Source organism: Camellia sinensis, chromosome 7 (assembly GCF_055761805.1).
Source record: "Camellia sinensis isolate YWXY chromosome 7, ASM5576180v1, whole genome shotgun sequence".
NCBI classification, from domain to species: Eukaryota; Viridiplantae; Streptophyta; class Magnoliopsida; order Ericales; family Theaceae; genus Camellia; species Camellia sinensis.
Genome location: NC_138967.1, coordinates 122,236,336 through 122,250,974, shown reverse-complemented (window position 1 = coordinate 122,250,974; position 14,639 = coordinate 122,236,336). Strand labels below are relative to the sequence as shown.

The 14,639-nt window shown below is 36.1% G+C and overlaps 2 protein-coding genes and 1 long non-coding RNA gene across 3 annotated transcripts; 1 reads left to right on the top strand and 2 right to left on the bottom strand.

Annotated features, from left to right (window-relative positions):
* Nucleotides 1-243: 243 nt before the first annotated feature.
* On the top strand, nucleotides 244-1,225 carry LOC145794766 (protein SEMI-ROLLED LEAF 2-like). The gene is made up of 3 exons (XM_082877129.1): nucleotides 244-389; nucleotides 480-821; nucleotides 941-1,225. Exons 1-3 carry the CDS (start codon nucleotides 267-269, stop codon nucleotides 1,208-1,210), a joined length of 735 nt encoding a protein of 244 aa, XP_082733255.1. The 5' UTR covers nucleotides 244-266; the 3' UTR covers nucleotides 1,211-1,225.
* A 1,533-nt stretch (nucleotides 1,226-2,758) lies between these two features.
* Nucleotides 2,759-11,102, bottom strand: LOC145796072 (uncharacterized). Its single transcript, XM_082881065.1, has 9 exons — nucleotides 11,004-11,102; nucleotides 10,838-10,893; nucleotides 8,951-9,009; nucleotides 5,680-6,473; nucleotides 4,698-5,106; nucleotides 4,208-4,562; nucleotides 3,912-4,107; nucleotides 3,336-3,526; nucleotides 2,759-3,236 (listed from the first exon to the last, which is right to left on the bottom strand). Exons 1-9 carry the CDS (start codon nucleotides 11,100-11,102, stop codon nucleotides 2,759-2,761), a joined length of 2,637 nt encoding a protein of 878 aa, XP_082737191.1.
* Nucleotides 11,103-11,756: 654 nt separating this feature from the next.
* LOC145794765 (uncharacterized) lies at nucleotides 11,757-13,084 on the bottom strand. Its single transcript, XR_014334713.1, has 2 exons — nucleotides 12,577-13,084; nucleotides 11,757-11,882 (listed from the first exon to the last, which is right to left on the bottom strand). It is a non-coding gene; the product is annotated as an uncharacterized LOC145794765 (long non-coding RNA).
* Nucleotides 13,085-14,639: the final 1,555 nt, after the last annotated feature.

Below are 14,639 nucleotides of genomic sequence, written 5' to 3'. Positions count from 1 at the left end.
AAACACAAGGAAAAAAGAAAGGAAATTTTGACTATACCCTCTTGTGGTTTGGCTCATGTGCGCATAGCCTCCCTAATGTTCAAATATAAACACAAAACTCCCTATGGTGGATTCTGTCTAACATTACTGAAATAAGTAAACTTCAGAAGGGACAGGTTAAAATATGATACCAGCTGGTGTAATATAACTGCCATATTTGGTGCATGATTTTAACTTAATGTCAATTGTGTTGTTAACAGGTTGGCGATGCTGGGCCCATTCTTGATATGATGGCTGTGGCACTAGAGAACATCCCAAGTAATGCTGTTGTATCTAAAGCAACAATATTCGCTGTTTATCGGACTGCACAACTTATTTCTTCAATTCCTAATGTTTCATATAACAAGAAGGCAAGATTCGATTTCCTCATATAGCAATATGTTGCTATGTTTTCAGTTTATAAAAATCATCTAACCCTGCGGCATAATTTCTTGCTTCAGGCCTTTCCTGATGCTCTATTTCACCAGTTACTTTTAGCAATGTCCCACCCAGACCACGAAACAAGAGTAGGGGCACACCATGTTTTCTCCATTGTGCTTATGCCATCTCTTATTTGTCCTTGGTTAGTTCGTAATGGAGGACCTGCACAAGCTCTCCTGGGGTTTTCGCCAATTGCTTCAGAGAGGATAAAGAATGGAAGTTTCTCGATTCAGGATGAAAGCAATGACAAACCCAAGGAGGAAGTCAGTCAAGTTTTGGATAATGGCGTGACTCAATCTATAAAATGTCCATCTCGTGGTCGATCATTTAGTTTCAAGAATGCTATGGTCAATGGAAAAGCAGTATGTCACAAGTCTTTGAAAGTTGCAACACAATCTATCATTTGGTTTTGCCTTACTGTGATTATTGTCATTTTTCTAATGATCTCTTTTGAGTGATTTATCTATCTAATCTTCTTCAGGATCTGACTGCCCTCCGATTGAGTAGTCACCAAGTGAGTCTCCTGCTTTCAGCAATCTGGGTGCAGGCAACATCCACAGAAAATACCCCTGCAAATTTTGAAGCGATGGCCCACACATATAATGTCACTTTATTATTTACCCGGAATAAGGTATCCTCATGGTGCTGTTTACTTATATTTATTGTTTCTACCATTTTGATACTTATCCCTTGGAATTTCTTTATATGTACTTTTTTTCTTCTTTTTTCTGGATTAAGAATTCTATATTGAAAAGATTCCAGTTGCTTGGGAAAGTAACTCTAAGATAAAATTGTATCTACAATATACATTCAGTGAATCTGGAAAGAAGTTTCGTGGAAATAGAATACTGTATTTACTTCACTACTAGTACTAGCTTTACTTTAAAAGTGGTGAAAGCCTGCTTTCAGAGATTTGAGTTATTTTATTGTCAAAAATGATTCTTCTAACACTCTTAAAACCAGAGTTCTAATGAGCTTCTCACCTGTGGCAACTTTGTTACGTAATTCAAGGTTTTGAATCCTATGAGCACTGAGAGTAATTTTTTTAGTCTTCATAATAAGAAGTATCTTTTTCTTTTGGATTCTTAAGTAGGCTAATGTGGAAGCTGATATGCCTAATGTGGAAGCTGATATGCCCTATATGGGCAGTTTTAGTGGGTACCGAAATGCCTCTATATTTATTTTGGTGGTCCTTAGAATTTTCTTGGAGTTGTCATCTCTATTGTCAACTATGATGGCCTATGATTTTATCAAACTTATAATCCCAGGCATATCAGACTGGCAAAAGAGGATTCAGTACCTGACCCTTTGCATTTCAAAGCCAGACTGTTCAAAATCTGTACACATACATATTACAATTGAATTCAAACTAACCCTTCCAAACTAACCCTTCCTTCATTTATTCATGGTTAACTCTTATTCTAATCTCTATCTACAAAACCATAAAATAGCAACAACAAAGCATAAACAGAGCAGAGGCAGCCCCAAACTTGAACCTAAAAACATCCACACAGTTGCAGCAGCAACCAGACAAAACCAGCTTTACAGCCATACCAGCATAGCTGCAGCCAAACAAATGTTGATGTTCTCAGAGCTTCCTATATCAGATGCATTCCACCAAAAGGCACCATTCAGTTACATTCCACCAGCACACCCCATAGTAACCCATTGCACAAACTGCCATGCTGACCATTAAATACACCAACCATTCAGATCTTCAATGAATGCATGTTTAACTGGGCTCAACTCACAATCTGACCAGCATAGCTGCAGCCAAACAAGATGCAGACCAGCACCCTTCCATTTGATAGCAGCCCAACAAAACACCACATTTAACCTAGTGATAACCATTTGACAGCAGCTCCACAGAATGTACTCCAGGCCCCCTCAGAAAACATTCTACTTGACACAGTAAGCAGCAGTTAGATACCAAAGCTACACCATAAACTTCACTACCAAAGATACACCAAAAATGCCTCCCACTACATTCTGGACAGCAACCCTTCCAGGGCAGATCAGCAAAGGCAGGGCAGAGATAAACCAGAGGAAAAAAACATAGAATGGCAGAGAACAAAACATGGGTCCAGGGACTGCACTTCTGCACTGAGTGGGTACACCCACAGCAAAACTCCACCCATTTCAGTTTCGATTAGCTGCCTTAAACACACATTGATTGCTGAGTTTATTGACATTTACGAAGATAGATCCCCCTTCATTATTTTGAGTTTCCTTTGCATTTGTGCACCAATTGAACATTCACATTGCTCAAATTATGGCATGAAGTAAAGCATGACCAAATTCAAGATTCTACATCAACATCTGAATCAAAATCACTTTGTAGGTCATATTCTTCATCTGTGTCGTCACCCTCCCACATTAATCCATCTTCATCATCACAGATGAAGGCATCATCTGTAACACCCTTGGCTTCTACCCCTCTGACAGATTGCAAAACTTCCATGGGAATAATTTTAGAATCAATATCATCTCGACGCAAAGCCACATCATCATCAATAGCCATAGTAGGTACGACCTCGGTGGTTTCTTCTTGTTGGAACACATCATCAGGTTGTACGACATCCATCTCCGGCACATCCCAAATTCCTCGATGTTGAAACTTTTCAACGACTCTCCAACTGGTACCTAATTTGGTGTCATTAACATAGAATACTTGTTCAACTTGACTTGGTAATACAAATGAGTCATCTTTGTACCATCGACTTGTTACATCAACTGTTGTGAAATGTGGCTCTACACGCATAGTTCTACTATTACCGCTGTTAAACCATTCACATTGGAACAATACAATCCGACGTGTGAACAAATAGTTCAATTCCCACACTCTGTACAAGTGTCCATAGAAGTGTATCAATTACCCTTCATGCTCCCCTTCCACGACTAATCCACTATTCTGACTTTTCCGACGGTTGTCACGGTCGATAGTATGATAACGGACACTATTACAAATACATCTTGAATATGTGTTCACTAAGCCACTAGGACCATTGGCTAATGACCACATATCATCAGTTGCTTCGGGGGAATGTTGCCTCCGCAATTCATTCATCTACATAAAGAACATGTGTCATGTTACTAGCATGCGTAACATTTACGTAATGTACGATCTATGGTAGGATATGAGAATACTAGCTTACATGATCTTTGAACCATTTAGGAAATTCTTTCCGATGTCTGTTTTCGATGTCGAACGCACCGGCTCTTTGGTGTAACAAGTTCTTGTGCTCCTTAGTTACAAGAAATGCGATTCAAAAACTATTTACTAAGATAAAGACTAATCAATTTACAACAAAAACATTATAAATACGTTTGAAGGATTCATACTCTACGTGTTTATCCACTTCTGTGCTATTGTGTAGGACAAACCAATGAGCCAACTCGCGTTCAGCTACGGACACATCGGATGCCCTTGTCATTAGACCAAAGGGACGTACAGTTTGAGTGAATACCGCCAACCCTAGGCCACGGTCACCCATGTCATAATTCCTTTCTGGGCGGTTAAACAATGTTTCAACTCCATCCAAATACATTGAACAAAATGTTGTACATTCTTTGGAAATGTAAGCCTCGGCAATAGAACCTTCAGGATGAGCTTTGTTGGCCACAAACCCTTTTAGACGCCCAAGCAACCTAATTTTGCAAGCATCATAACAATGTTATACTGCAATATTTATATCAGCAGTAAAGCATTAACTTAAATTTGACAGTAACACGAGGGCTGAGTTAATACCTCTCAATTGGGTACATCCATCGATATTGCACTGGGCCTCTAAGCATAGCCTCTCGAGGCAAGTGAATTGCCAAGTGGACCATGACATCGAAAAAAGCCGGCGGGAAAAGCATCTCAAGCTTACAAAGTATGAGTACGATTTGTTCATCCAATTTATGCAAATCTGAACGCCTCAATGTCTTTGAACACAATTGTTTGAAGAAATTTCCCAACTCAAAAAGTGTCGTTCCAATTTCCTTATTCAGGTAGCCACACATCCCAATTGGAAGAAGTCGTTGTATAAGGACATGACTGTCATGACTTTTGAGGCCAGATAATTTTCCAGCTTGAGCGTTTACGCAATTGGAGATATTTGCTGCATAGCCATCAGGGTACTTTATTGATTTCAAGAAATCACAAAAGCCTTCTCTCTCTTTCACTGACAATGTGAACAATGCGGGAGGCTTCTCAAAGGACCCATTAGAACGCCTCTTCAAATGTAACTCTTTACGTATTTTCATGTCCTCCAAATCTAAGCGTGCTTTGTCCGTGTCCTTGTTCTTTCCATCTACGCTCAAAAGTGTCCCAACGACATTGTCACATATGTTCTTCTCAATATGCATGACATCAAGGTTGTGTCGAAGCTTCAACGTCTTCCAATAGGGCAAGTCAAACATAATGCTTCTCTTGCTCCAATTCAAATTTTGATGTTCATTCCTTTGTCGTTTTCGATTTTGTGGGTGCTTTCCATACGGCTTGTAAGTCCCAGAATCAATTTGCTCTAGTATTTGGTCCCCCGATAACTCCAAAGGTTTGGACCTATGCTTCGTTTGACCATTGAAGAGCTTACTTGTTCGCCAAGTGTGGTTCTCAGGCAAGTGGCGACGAGCACCCATATGCCCTATTTTACTTCGTAATCCCTGAGACGATGCATTATTGTTACAATTAGGGCAAGCCAAGTAACCCTTTGTACTCCACCCTGACATGTTACCGTACGCAGGGAAGTCATTTATGGTCCACATTACCGCCGCATGCATTCTAAAAATTTACCCGTTCGATGCATCATATGTTTGCACACCATGCTCCCACAAATTCTTCAATTCTTCTATTAGTGGTTGCAAGTAAACATCAATGTCTCTTCCAGGTGCCGATCGTCCGGGAATAAGCAATGACATCATGCAATATGGCTCTTTCATGCACTTCCACGGTGGGAGATTGTAAGGCATTAAGATTACGGGCCACATGCTATATGATGTGCTCATATTCCCAAATGGATTGAAATCATCTGTTGCCAGCCCTAGCCTTACATTTCGACAGTCATCAGAAAACGTCGGATGTTGCTTATCAAAGTCCTTCCATGCTTCACCATCGGCCGGGTGCCTTAAGATGTCATCATCCACACGCTTCTCATTGTGCCATCTCATATCTGCGGCTGTTTTTTTGGACATATACAGTCTTTTCAACCTCGGTGTCAAAGGAAAGTACCGCAATACCTTGTGTGGAATCTTTTTACAACCATCATCGTTCAACTTGTATCTACACGTGTCACATGTAGGGCATTTCTCCAAATTAGCACTCTCCTTCCAAAATAGTGCACAATCATTCTTGCACGAATGAATTGTTTCATATCCCAAACCCAAGTCACGTAAGAACTTCTTAGCATCATAGAGTGTCCATGGAACTGTTGGATCACATTCTGGTAGAATGTCCTTAAATACCTGCATAACCATATCGAATGACTTGTTGCTCCATTTGTTGTACACCTTCACATGAAGCATCTTAATGACGAATGATAACACAGAAAACTTTTCACATGTTGGGTGAACTTTGCGTTGTGCATCTTTGAATAACCTAGTGAACTTATGCAAATCCTCCCTCTCCAAACTATTAGGTTCCTCGTCGGTATGATCATCCATAAGACCACTCACATAAATTTCTTCCAACATAGTAGGCAATTCATCAATGGGCGAATCATCGATATCTGTCATACATTCGCCACTACCTCCATATTGGTCATTTGATACACTAGGACGAGACACGGGAACATGTTCCCCGTGATGCACCCAAGTTAGATACGAAGATGCCATGCCTCTTCGGATCACGTGCATCCACACAACTTGTCTGCTATATTTTGTGCCATTAATGCAATCGACACACGGACACCTAATTTCATCCTCTACGCCTAAATTTGCCGTAGCAAAATCAAGGAATGACTTCACCCCTTGTTGATACTCTTTACTTGTCAACCGATTATTTATCGTCATCCAACTCTTGTCCATTTTGTCACCTACAACTCACACAAACATTAACCAAGGAAGCCATGAGAACACGCATTTCAAGTTGAGCCACTGTTTGGCTTGTCACATAAATCTCTTTTAGGGTGGCACTTTATGACACGAGTAGTTCTAAAACAAGTTAATTTAAGAAATGACCCGTAATTTTGGACCACTAGATAGCATAACTAGTAGAGCACTAGTACTAGTGAAACTATATGGTCAATGATAGGATGATATATCAAAATAATGAAAACCATGTCATGCTCTTCACAATGTGTGTGCATGACATGTTATTTATTAAAAAAAACAAGTAAAGACAAAAACACATTTCCAACAGTTGGCTCTATATGGCAACTGTGCATGTCCGCAAATGCATATTCACACATGAACATTTCAGAATAGAAGCATAGTAGATGTTATCAATGAGAGATGTATCTACAAAGTCATGTGAAAATCCAAAATAGAAGCATTGACAGTACTCATGAACATTTCATACGGCTTAAAGCACATTTTGCGGAAATGATAATAAATAAGCCAGACGATGTGGAGGCAAGTTTGCTGCAAGGTAGATTTTCTCTGATATGACATACTCTTGAAAAACTTGCTGCTATGAGCATGTAATTTTGTCTCATGGCAAGTTAGTTAAGCACTTAAATTAACTGAAATTCACAGCATTGCCATTTTCGAAAGCTCTTCATGTGGCCTATTCTAGAGAATTAACATATTGAGCCTCTTTAACAATTAGATATGACGAATGCGTTACTCTGTGAAGACTTAGACGAAGAAGTATTTACAGATGTTCCACCGGGCTTTGAGGATTTCTAATAGCACCTCCAACCAACCTAATCATGCTTATTAATAATCGAACCTAAATAATGAGAATGTTCACCAAAAATTGCATTAATAATATTGCTTTTGGGATCACAGTGGCATTTCTTGTGAATAGTCAATGCAATCTCTTAGTTTCCACAATTTATCATACAATGAGTTGAAAAGGAAAAGTAAAAAAATGAATTTCAGACTCCAGTTCCTGAAAATTTTGGAAATGGGTGTTCATACTGTGTCCAAGCAAGAAATTCAATCATATGCTATCCTTTACGCCTTCACTAACAATGAGTGTTGATAATCCTAAAGTAAAACTATTCTAATGACTTAATTGATGGAAGTAGTAATTCAAAAAAACAAGCCCATTTTACAAATAGCATAATTACCGTGGGAAGTTAAAACTCCAAAATCCTATCCATGCAAGTTTAAGTACTACTAGTCCTGCACTAACAGTGGCCACAAACATATATTATAATATGTGACCTAAAGCAGCTAATAATTAATATCCATTTAAAAAAAAAAAAAACAACCTGAATGACAATCCTGTGCTACAGGATTAGCAAAAATTGCATTAGTCATGACATTTTAGGGTGGAACTTTATGACACGATTAGTTCTAAAACAAGTTAATTTAATAAATGACCCGTAATTTTGGACTACTAGATAGCATAACTAGTAGAGCACTAGTACTAGTGAAACTATATGGTCAATGATAGAATGATATATCAAAATAATGAAAACCATGTCATGCTCTTCACAATGTGTGTGCATGACATGTTATTTATTAAAAAAAAAAGTAAAGACAGAAACACATTTCCAACAGTTGGCTCTACATGGCAACTGTGCATGTCCGCAAATGCATGTTCACACATTTCCAACCTAAGCTTTGGGCATAAACGAGCTTTCTCCTTCTTTGGAAATATGGACTTAAATTACTAAGGAGGCAACATGGGCAATATGCTGCCATGATGCAAGCATCATAAATTTCCGATACTTCTAAAATGGAAGCATCGAGGTTATATTCTCCTAAGTTCCCATACAAAGAGCAGCCTCCTTGTACTTTTTTTATGTAATGATGTTTAAAAATTACTCACATGTAATTATCATGTGTGCCAAGTAGTTTCCAAGAATTTAACAAGTCAATGCTATCCAGTCAAGGCAAGGCAATGCTATCAATCCACAAACTACCATGCTTATTTATAGCACAGAAGCAAACAGTTACGCTAGCCAATGCTATCCATATGTATGATTTAATTGTATATCTAGCTAAAAACCATAAAAATTCCTCAACATCGTTACAAGGCATCCAAAAGCAACGAGCCGCTAGTATATTTACTGAAAACCATAAAAATTCCTCTTTTATATGTACTACTACTACAAGACTTTGCCCTAGTTTATGTAGCAAATGGGTTGATTCACCCCAAGCATTGCCCTAATTTTTAATTTGAATCACATTTCAATAACAATGCCCTAATTGAGGGCATTTCGTACATGTCATATTCTGTGTGTTTTGACACACACACACACACACACACACACACACATATATATATATATATATATGTATGTATGTGTGTGTGTGTAAACAGAGACAGATAGAAACTGAGGCAAATCGAGAGGGAGATACAGAGAGAGGGAGAGACAGATGCGAAATTCAAACATACCTGGGAGGGAGTTCGGGGGATGATCCAGTTCGGGGGAGTTTGGGCAATGGAGACTATTCCTGTACAGAAGAGGGCAGAGGCATGAGTGTACATATGATTTGGGAAAATAATCGAGTATATATGGAATCAATGTTGTGAATTTATGATTCGTGTGTGTGTGTAAACAGAGAGAGAGAGAGAAAGAAAGACGGAAACGGAAAGGCCATGTGAGATGTTTACGAAATGGAGAGGGAGATACAGAGAGAGAGAGGGAGATACCTGGGAGGGAGTGGGGGGATGATACACCAACTCTTGCGATGGAGACAGAGCAGGGATAGAGGCGGGAGTGCGAGAGGGAGGGAACTGGGATACTTTTGCAATGCAAATAGAAGAAAAAGTAATATTCCCTCCACAATTTTGTGGCACGTTTGGCTACCAAAAACATAGTCGGTGAAAGTGCATTAATTGGCGACGAAAATCCAATTAGTCGCCGAAACAAATTATTTCTAAAACACACTTTTGGCTGCCAACAATTTTGGTCGCGAAAGGTAAAAACGTGAAATTTTTTTTATTTCTTGTTTTCATTCGACAAAACAAATCGAAAAATTATAATTTTGTTCTAAAATTTCAAAAAAAATTCAGTAAAGATAAAAAATAACAAAAAAAATAGTAAATATTTGTTGCTTATTTTGAATTTTTAAAACATATATATTTGTTAGATTCGGCTCGAAAAAATGAATTATTTTAAAATAGGTGTTTTTTTAGATGTTGCCCAATGGTTCATGTGATAGAAAAATAAAATTAAAAATATTAATTGATTATCTTAAAAGAAAATAGAAGTAAATGTTACAAAGTTTGTAACATTAATGTTTTAAAAATCGAATCGGTGAGCAAATCGAACCGTAACATAACAAATATATTAAAATTATATTTAAATAAAAATATAAGTAATAAAATTATAAATTATAAATTATAAATTTTTAATTATCTTAAATATTTGTCCTAATATTTTTTTCGAAATACATAATTTCAAAATGTCAAAATGTCAAAATTTTTGCAAATACATAATTTCAAAATTTTCCCTATAATTCAATATTGTAAATATTTTTTTAAAAGACTAATACTATACAAATAGAAAAATTTATTGTGAATTTCTTATTTTAAAATAAATTAATATAAAAAACAATTTTATTTATAATAATCATATTATTGCATTATTGTCAAAATTTAATTAAATATTTTAAAAAATTTTTGGGGGGGTATGAATTAGAATAGAGATGAGATTGAGAAGTTTTTTTTGTTCCACAGGACTAATAAAAAAATAAAAGAAATCAAACACAAACTCAAACACAGGGAAGCCTTCAAGTTGGTCCCAGATTTGAAACGGTCAAATGCGATCAAAATCTTGTTTGCTTTTGTCTTCCCAACTCTGTAATTCACTTCTTCCCAATACATAGGTCGATTGATATATACATATATATATATATATACACACATTTCCAGAGAAACAATGTTTCATTTTTCTTCTTTTTTCTCTTCTCCAGGATCCCCAAATTCCTTATACATATATACACACATTTGCAGAGATATATTAATAGCGAAACTCACAACTGTTATGTTGCTGATAAAATCCACCCTTGTTATGAGAGGATTTATGAAATGCTGCATGAACTCTTTCTACCGATGAAGGGAGACACCAATGTTACAGATTTTGAATATTTTATGTAATCAGTACACTGCATTATGCCTAAGTTATGTGGTGGTGCAACGGACGGAGTGACTTCAAATATAAGAAAATTTGAGATTAAAGAAAATTGACTTATTATATTCTTTAATTCAAACTGGGCAAGGTAAGACACGTTGTAATCTGGCTGAAATTCCACATCTATGTATTCGGGAGAATCATACCTCCCTGTTTCGTCAAGCAAGCATGTAAATGCTCCCGCTCGTTTCCCACAAGCAACCTGCGAACACCAAGTAAAGGAGCTTCAATTTACACAAAAGCATGTTTTGATTCAAACAAATTTGATAAAACAATGTGAAATTAAAAAATACATATATACAAAAACAGCACCTCAAAATGAATCAAAAATGTTCTTAACAAATATGGTGCAAATGATGGGGAGAGAAATAGAGCAGAACTCACATCATCTTTAAGGTTATCCCCAACCATCATTACTTCATTAGGTTGAACTTCCCAAACGGAACAGTGGTGCTGGAAGGGGATTGATATATATTTAAGGGGGTCATCTCAACCATCTATTTAAATAGACAAATGAATCATAGTCATTGAAATGTCTTAGTAGGAAATTTGTCTCTAAATTTTTTTTCAAAAACCGTTCTGTCTTATTATATAGACTAGCGTATGCCCGTGCTTAAAGGTACGGTGTAAATATTTTTAATATTAAAATGCAGTTATAATCTATAAGTATTATGTTAAAATTTATAAAGTTTGTGTTATTTTTTTAATAAAGATACTAAAAAAAATATTGAAATATATTTCTTCTTAAAAAACTTATAACAATTTTGCTTGTATTACGCGCTCTACAAAACTCAAATAAAATAACAATGGATTTTATACAAAGTGAGTAATTTATTATTTTAGATGAATATAATTTTTGTTTTTGGTGCTTTTGCACCCTTAACTATACTTTAAATTATTCTCTAACAAAATAAATATATCCGCTCCCTATGACAATAAATTAAAGCAAACTTAAGGAGGCAAAAGCACTTGGTTACAGAAAAAAAAAGGCCATTAGTTTCATTTTAATGAAATTCAGTTGTCTACCTAAAGGAGGATAAAAATAAAAAGAAGAACAAAATAAAATTGGAAAAGCCCACATCCACATAATAATGATTAAGCAGATAAGCAAATCAGTCATAAATTATATACTCCAAACAACCTTCTTAAACCCCATATCCATGAAACCTTCTCAAACTCCAACACAACCACCTGAAAATACCAGAAAAAAGGTTAATAATGTGAGAATAAATATAATTTTTGTTTTTGGTGCTTTTGTGATAAATTGACACCAGCCCAACCCCAATACAAAATGATTAATACCCAGAGGCATTATTACTGATAAAAGAAAGTTGAACTTCTTTGACAATCAAACTGATGAGCTTTCTCGAATGAATCTCATCCAATATAATAGAGCAATCACCAATCTAACGATTGCAAAGCAATCAGATAATAAAATTACTTATAAAAACTCTATGTATGACACATCAAATCCAACTATTGATCACATCAAGAGGACAACAATTAAACTATAACTTTCGATTAACACTGACTACCACCAGCAGATACATTCAAATCAAAAACACATGTTTTCATAGCATATTCACACACATTACAGATCTCGATGGAAAATTCACACAAATACTCCAAGATCCATCAAAACAGCCAAAGATCCATTACCAAGAAGACGGCGAGGAATTAACCAATGAACACCTCGCAGAAGAGAGAAAATCCAGGAAACAATGCAATGTTCCGAGAATAAAGAAATAAAAAATAAAAAAGGAAAAATGTATAGGTGTAAATCATGAAAAAGCTTAGAAGAATCCATGTGTAATATTGTATACAAAGGGACTCTGTAATCATAAAGAGAGAGAGAGAGAGAGAGAGAGAGAGAGAGAATTAGAACCTGAGATTTGAAAGGAAATCACGATTTCCTCCGAATGTGAAATACAACAGAGAGGGAGCAAAATTACCATGAATGCTCCAAGTAAGCATAGTTTAGGCCAACAGTGTAATTTATCTATATATAAAAAAAAAAGAAATGAAATGTTCACATAATATATAACTATGAAATGTGATGGTTTTCCAGGGCCATAAAAAAGTCAAATTGCTATCACAATAGAAGTCGTGAAGCTCAATGCAGTTTTTCCAATAACCCATACATGATTGGGTTGGGAATTGTTGAGATTTTTCTGTCTCAAATCCCAGACTTTCACAAGCTCTCAATGCTGTCCATTGTTGCAGCATTCATGTAGACCAAAGTTATCATCCCAGTAATATGTTCATACTCATTCAGAATTGGACCCAGCAGTTAAGAACCCAGCATATATGAATTCAATAACTTTTGAATTTGAATTCAATAACTGTGAGCTAAGAGTGCAGTCTGCTTCTCAAATCATAACAGTGCTTGTCTCCAACCTTCTCAAATCAATTTTGCATCTGCTTCTCTCAATACACACCTCACTATCTGCTTCTCAACTCTGCAGCAGTATGGGAAGAAGACAGAGGGTATGGGCGGGAAACCTTTGATACATTTTGATATAAACCATTGATCTAAACCATTCATATATACTTGGGATTAATCTCAGCCATTGGATCAAAATGTATCTCACATATATTTTGATACATTTTTCAAAAACCTTTGTGACTTATTATATAGATATTGTAAAATATACTTAATTTTTTTGGGGGACTCCTGCATGATTAACTAGGCACAAATCAATTTGATTTAGAAATTTAGAACATTTAATATGTATATTTTGTCATATATAAAGACAGATGAAGAAATCATGTGTCAAGTAGATTTAATTAATTTATTATGCAGTTGTAACTAGTTTATTATATTAAAGTAAACCTTAAATTAATTTTAGAAGATGATAAACCATGGCTTTTACCACTTAATTTAATAAATCTGATTGTTTTATTCATATACCTACTACTAATGGGAATTCATTTTTATTTACTTAATAAGCATGTTTCATTTTTATTTTTAAAAAAGAAGTTTCTTTAAATTTTATTGTTCTCATTTAAAAAAAAAAAGTCAAATTCCATGGATAAAATGTCATTGTTGTTAAGATTTGACAACCTTTGCATAAAAATAAAAATAAAATAACTATTTTGTTTAATAATTTTTGGCGACCAAAAGTTTGGTCGCCAAAGATCAAAATAAAATTTTTTATTTCCCTTCGGCTACCAAAAAATTTAGTAGGCAAAGGTGCGTCTACAGCGACTAAAATGGATTTTGTCGCTGAAAAGATAGTTTTGGCGACCAAAAGTTTGGTCGCCAAAGATCAAAAATAAAATCTTTTATTTCCCTTCGGCTACCAAAAAATTTAGTAGGCAAAGGTGCGTCTACAGCGACTAAAATGGATTTTGTCGCTGAAAAGATAGTTTTGGTGACCAAATGTTTGGTCGCCGAAGATCAAAAACAAAATTTTCTCTTTCCCTTCGGCTACCAAACAATTTAGTGGGTAAAGGTGCGTTTACAGCTACTAAAAGTATAATTAGTCGCTAATGGAGATATGTTTAGCTACAAAAAAAAATTTTAGTGGCCAATTGTAGTATTTTTAGCTACCAAATTTATTTTAGTCGCCAATAATCAGCATTCCCCTACTAAGAAAAATTAGTAGCTAAAAAGTTGACTTTTCCCGACTAAAATTAATTTTGGTAGCCAATTCCCACACTTTCGGCGACTAAATTTGTTTTGGTAGCCAAAACTGGTCGCCGAAAATGTATTTTCTTGTAGTGGGTGTGACTGTAGCTAGCTTCATTGCCATCCTCCTGGTTCGGGTGGGCTGGGCTACATACACACAATATACATTCATCTATATATATATATATATATATATACAGAGAGAGAGAGAGAGAGAGAGATTCGTCGCCGGACCACCGCTACCTGTCGTCGTCGTCGCCGCCGCACCACCGCTAGCCTGTTCGCCGTTCGTCCAGAGAGAGCCTTCCGCCTTCGTA

What these genes read in the sequence shown, in the direction of transcription:
- LOC145794766 (XM_082877129.1), top strand. Translation starts at nt 267, where the DNA reads ATGATGGCTGTGGCACTAGAGAACATCCCAAGTAATGCTGTTGTATCT. An exon ending in ATGTTTCATATAACAAGAAG is followed by an intron (nt 390 to 479) that starts GCAAGATTCGAT and finishes TTCTTGCTTCAG; the next exon opens with GCCTTTCCTGATGCTCTATT. An exon ending in CTATGGTCAATGGAAAAGCA is followed by an intron (nt 822 to 940) that starts GTATGTCACAAG and finishes AATCTTCTTCAG; the next exon opens with GATCTGACTGCCCTCCGATT.
- LOC145796072 (XM_082881065.1), bottom strand. Translation starts at nt 11,102, where the DNA reads ATGGTTGGGGATAACCTTAAAGATGATGTGAGTTCTGCTCTATTTCTC. An exon ending in TGGATGTACCCAATTGAGAG is followed by an intron (nt 4,108 to 4,207) that starts GTATTAACTCAG and finishes TTGCAAAATTAG; the next exon opens with GTTGCTTGGGCGTCTAAAAG. An exon ending in TGGCGGTATTCACTCAAACT is followed by an intron (nt 3,527 to 3,911) that starts GTACGTCCCTTT and finishes TTCTTTATGTAG; the next exon opens with ATGAATGAATTGCGGAGGCA.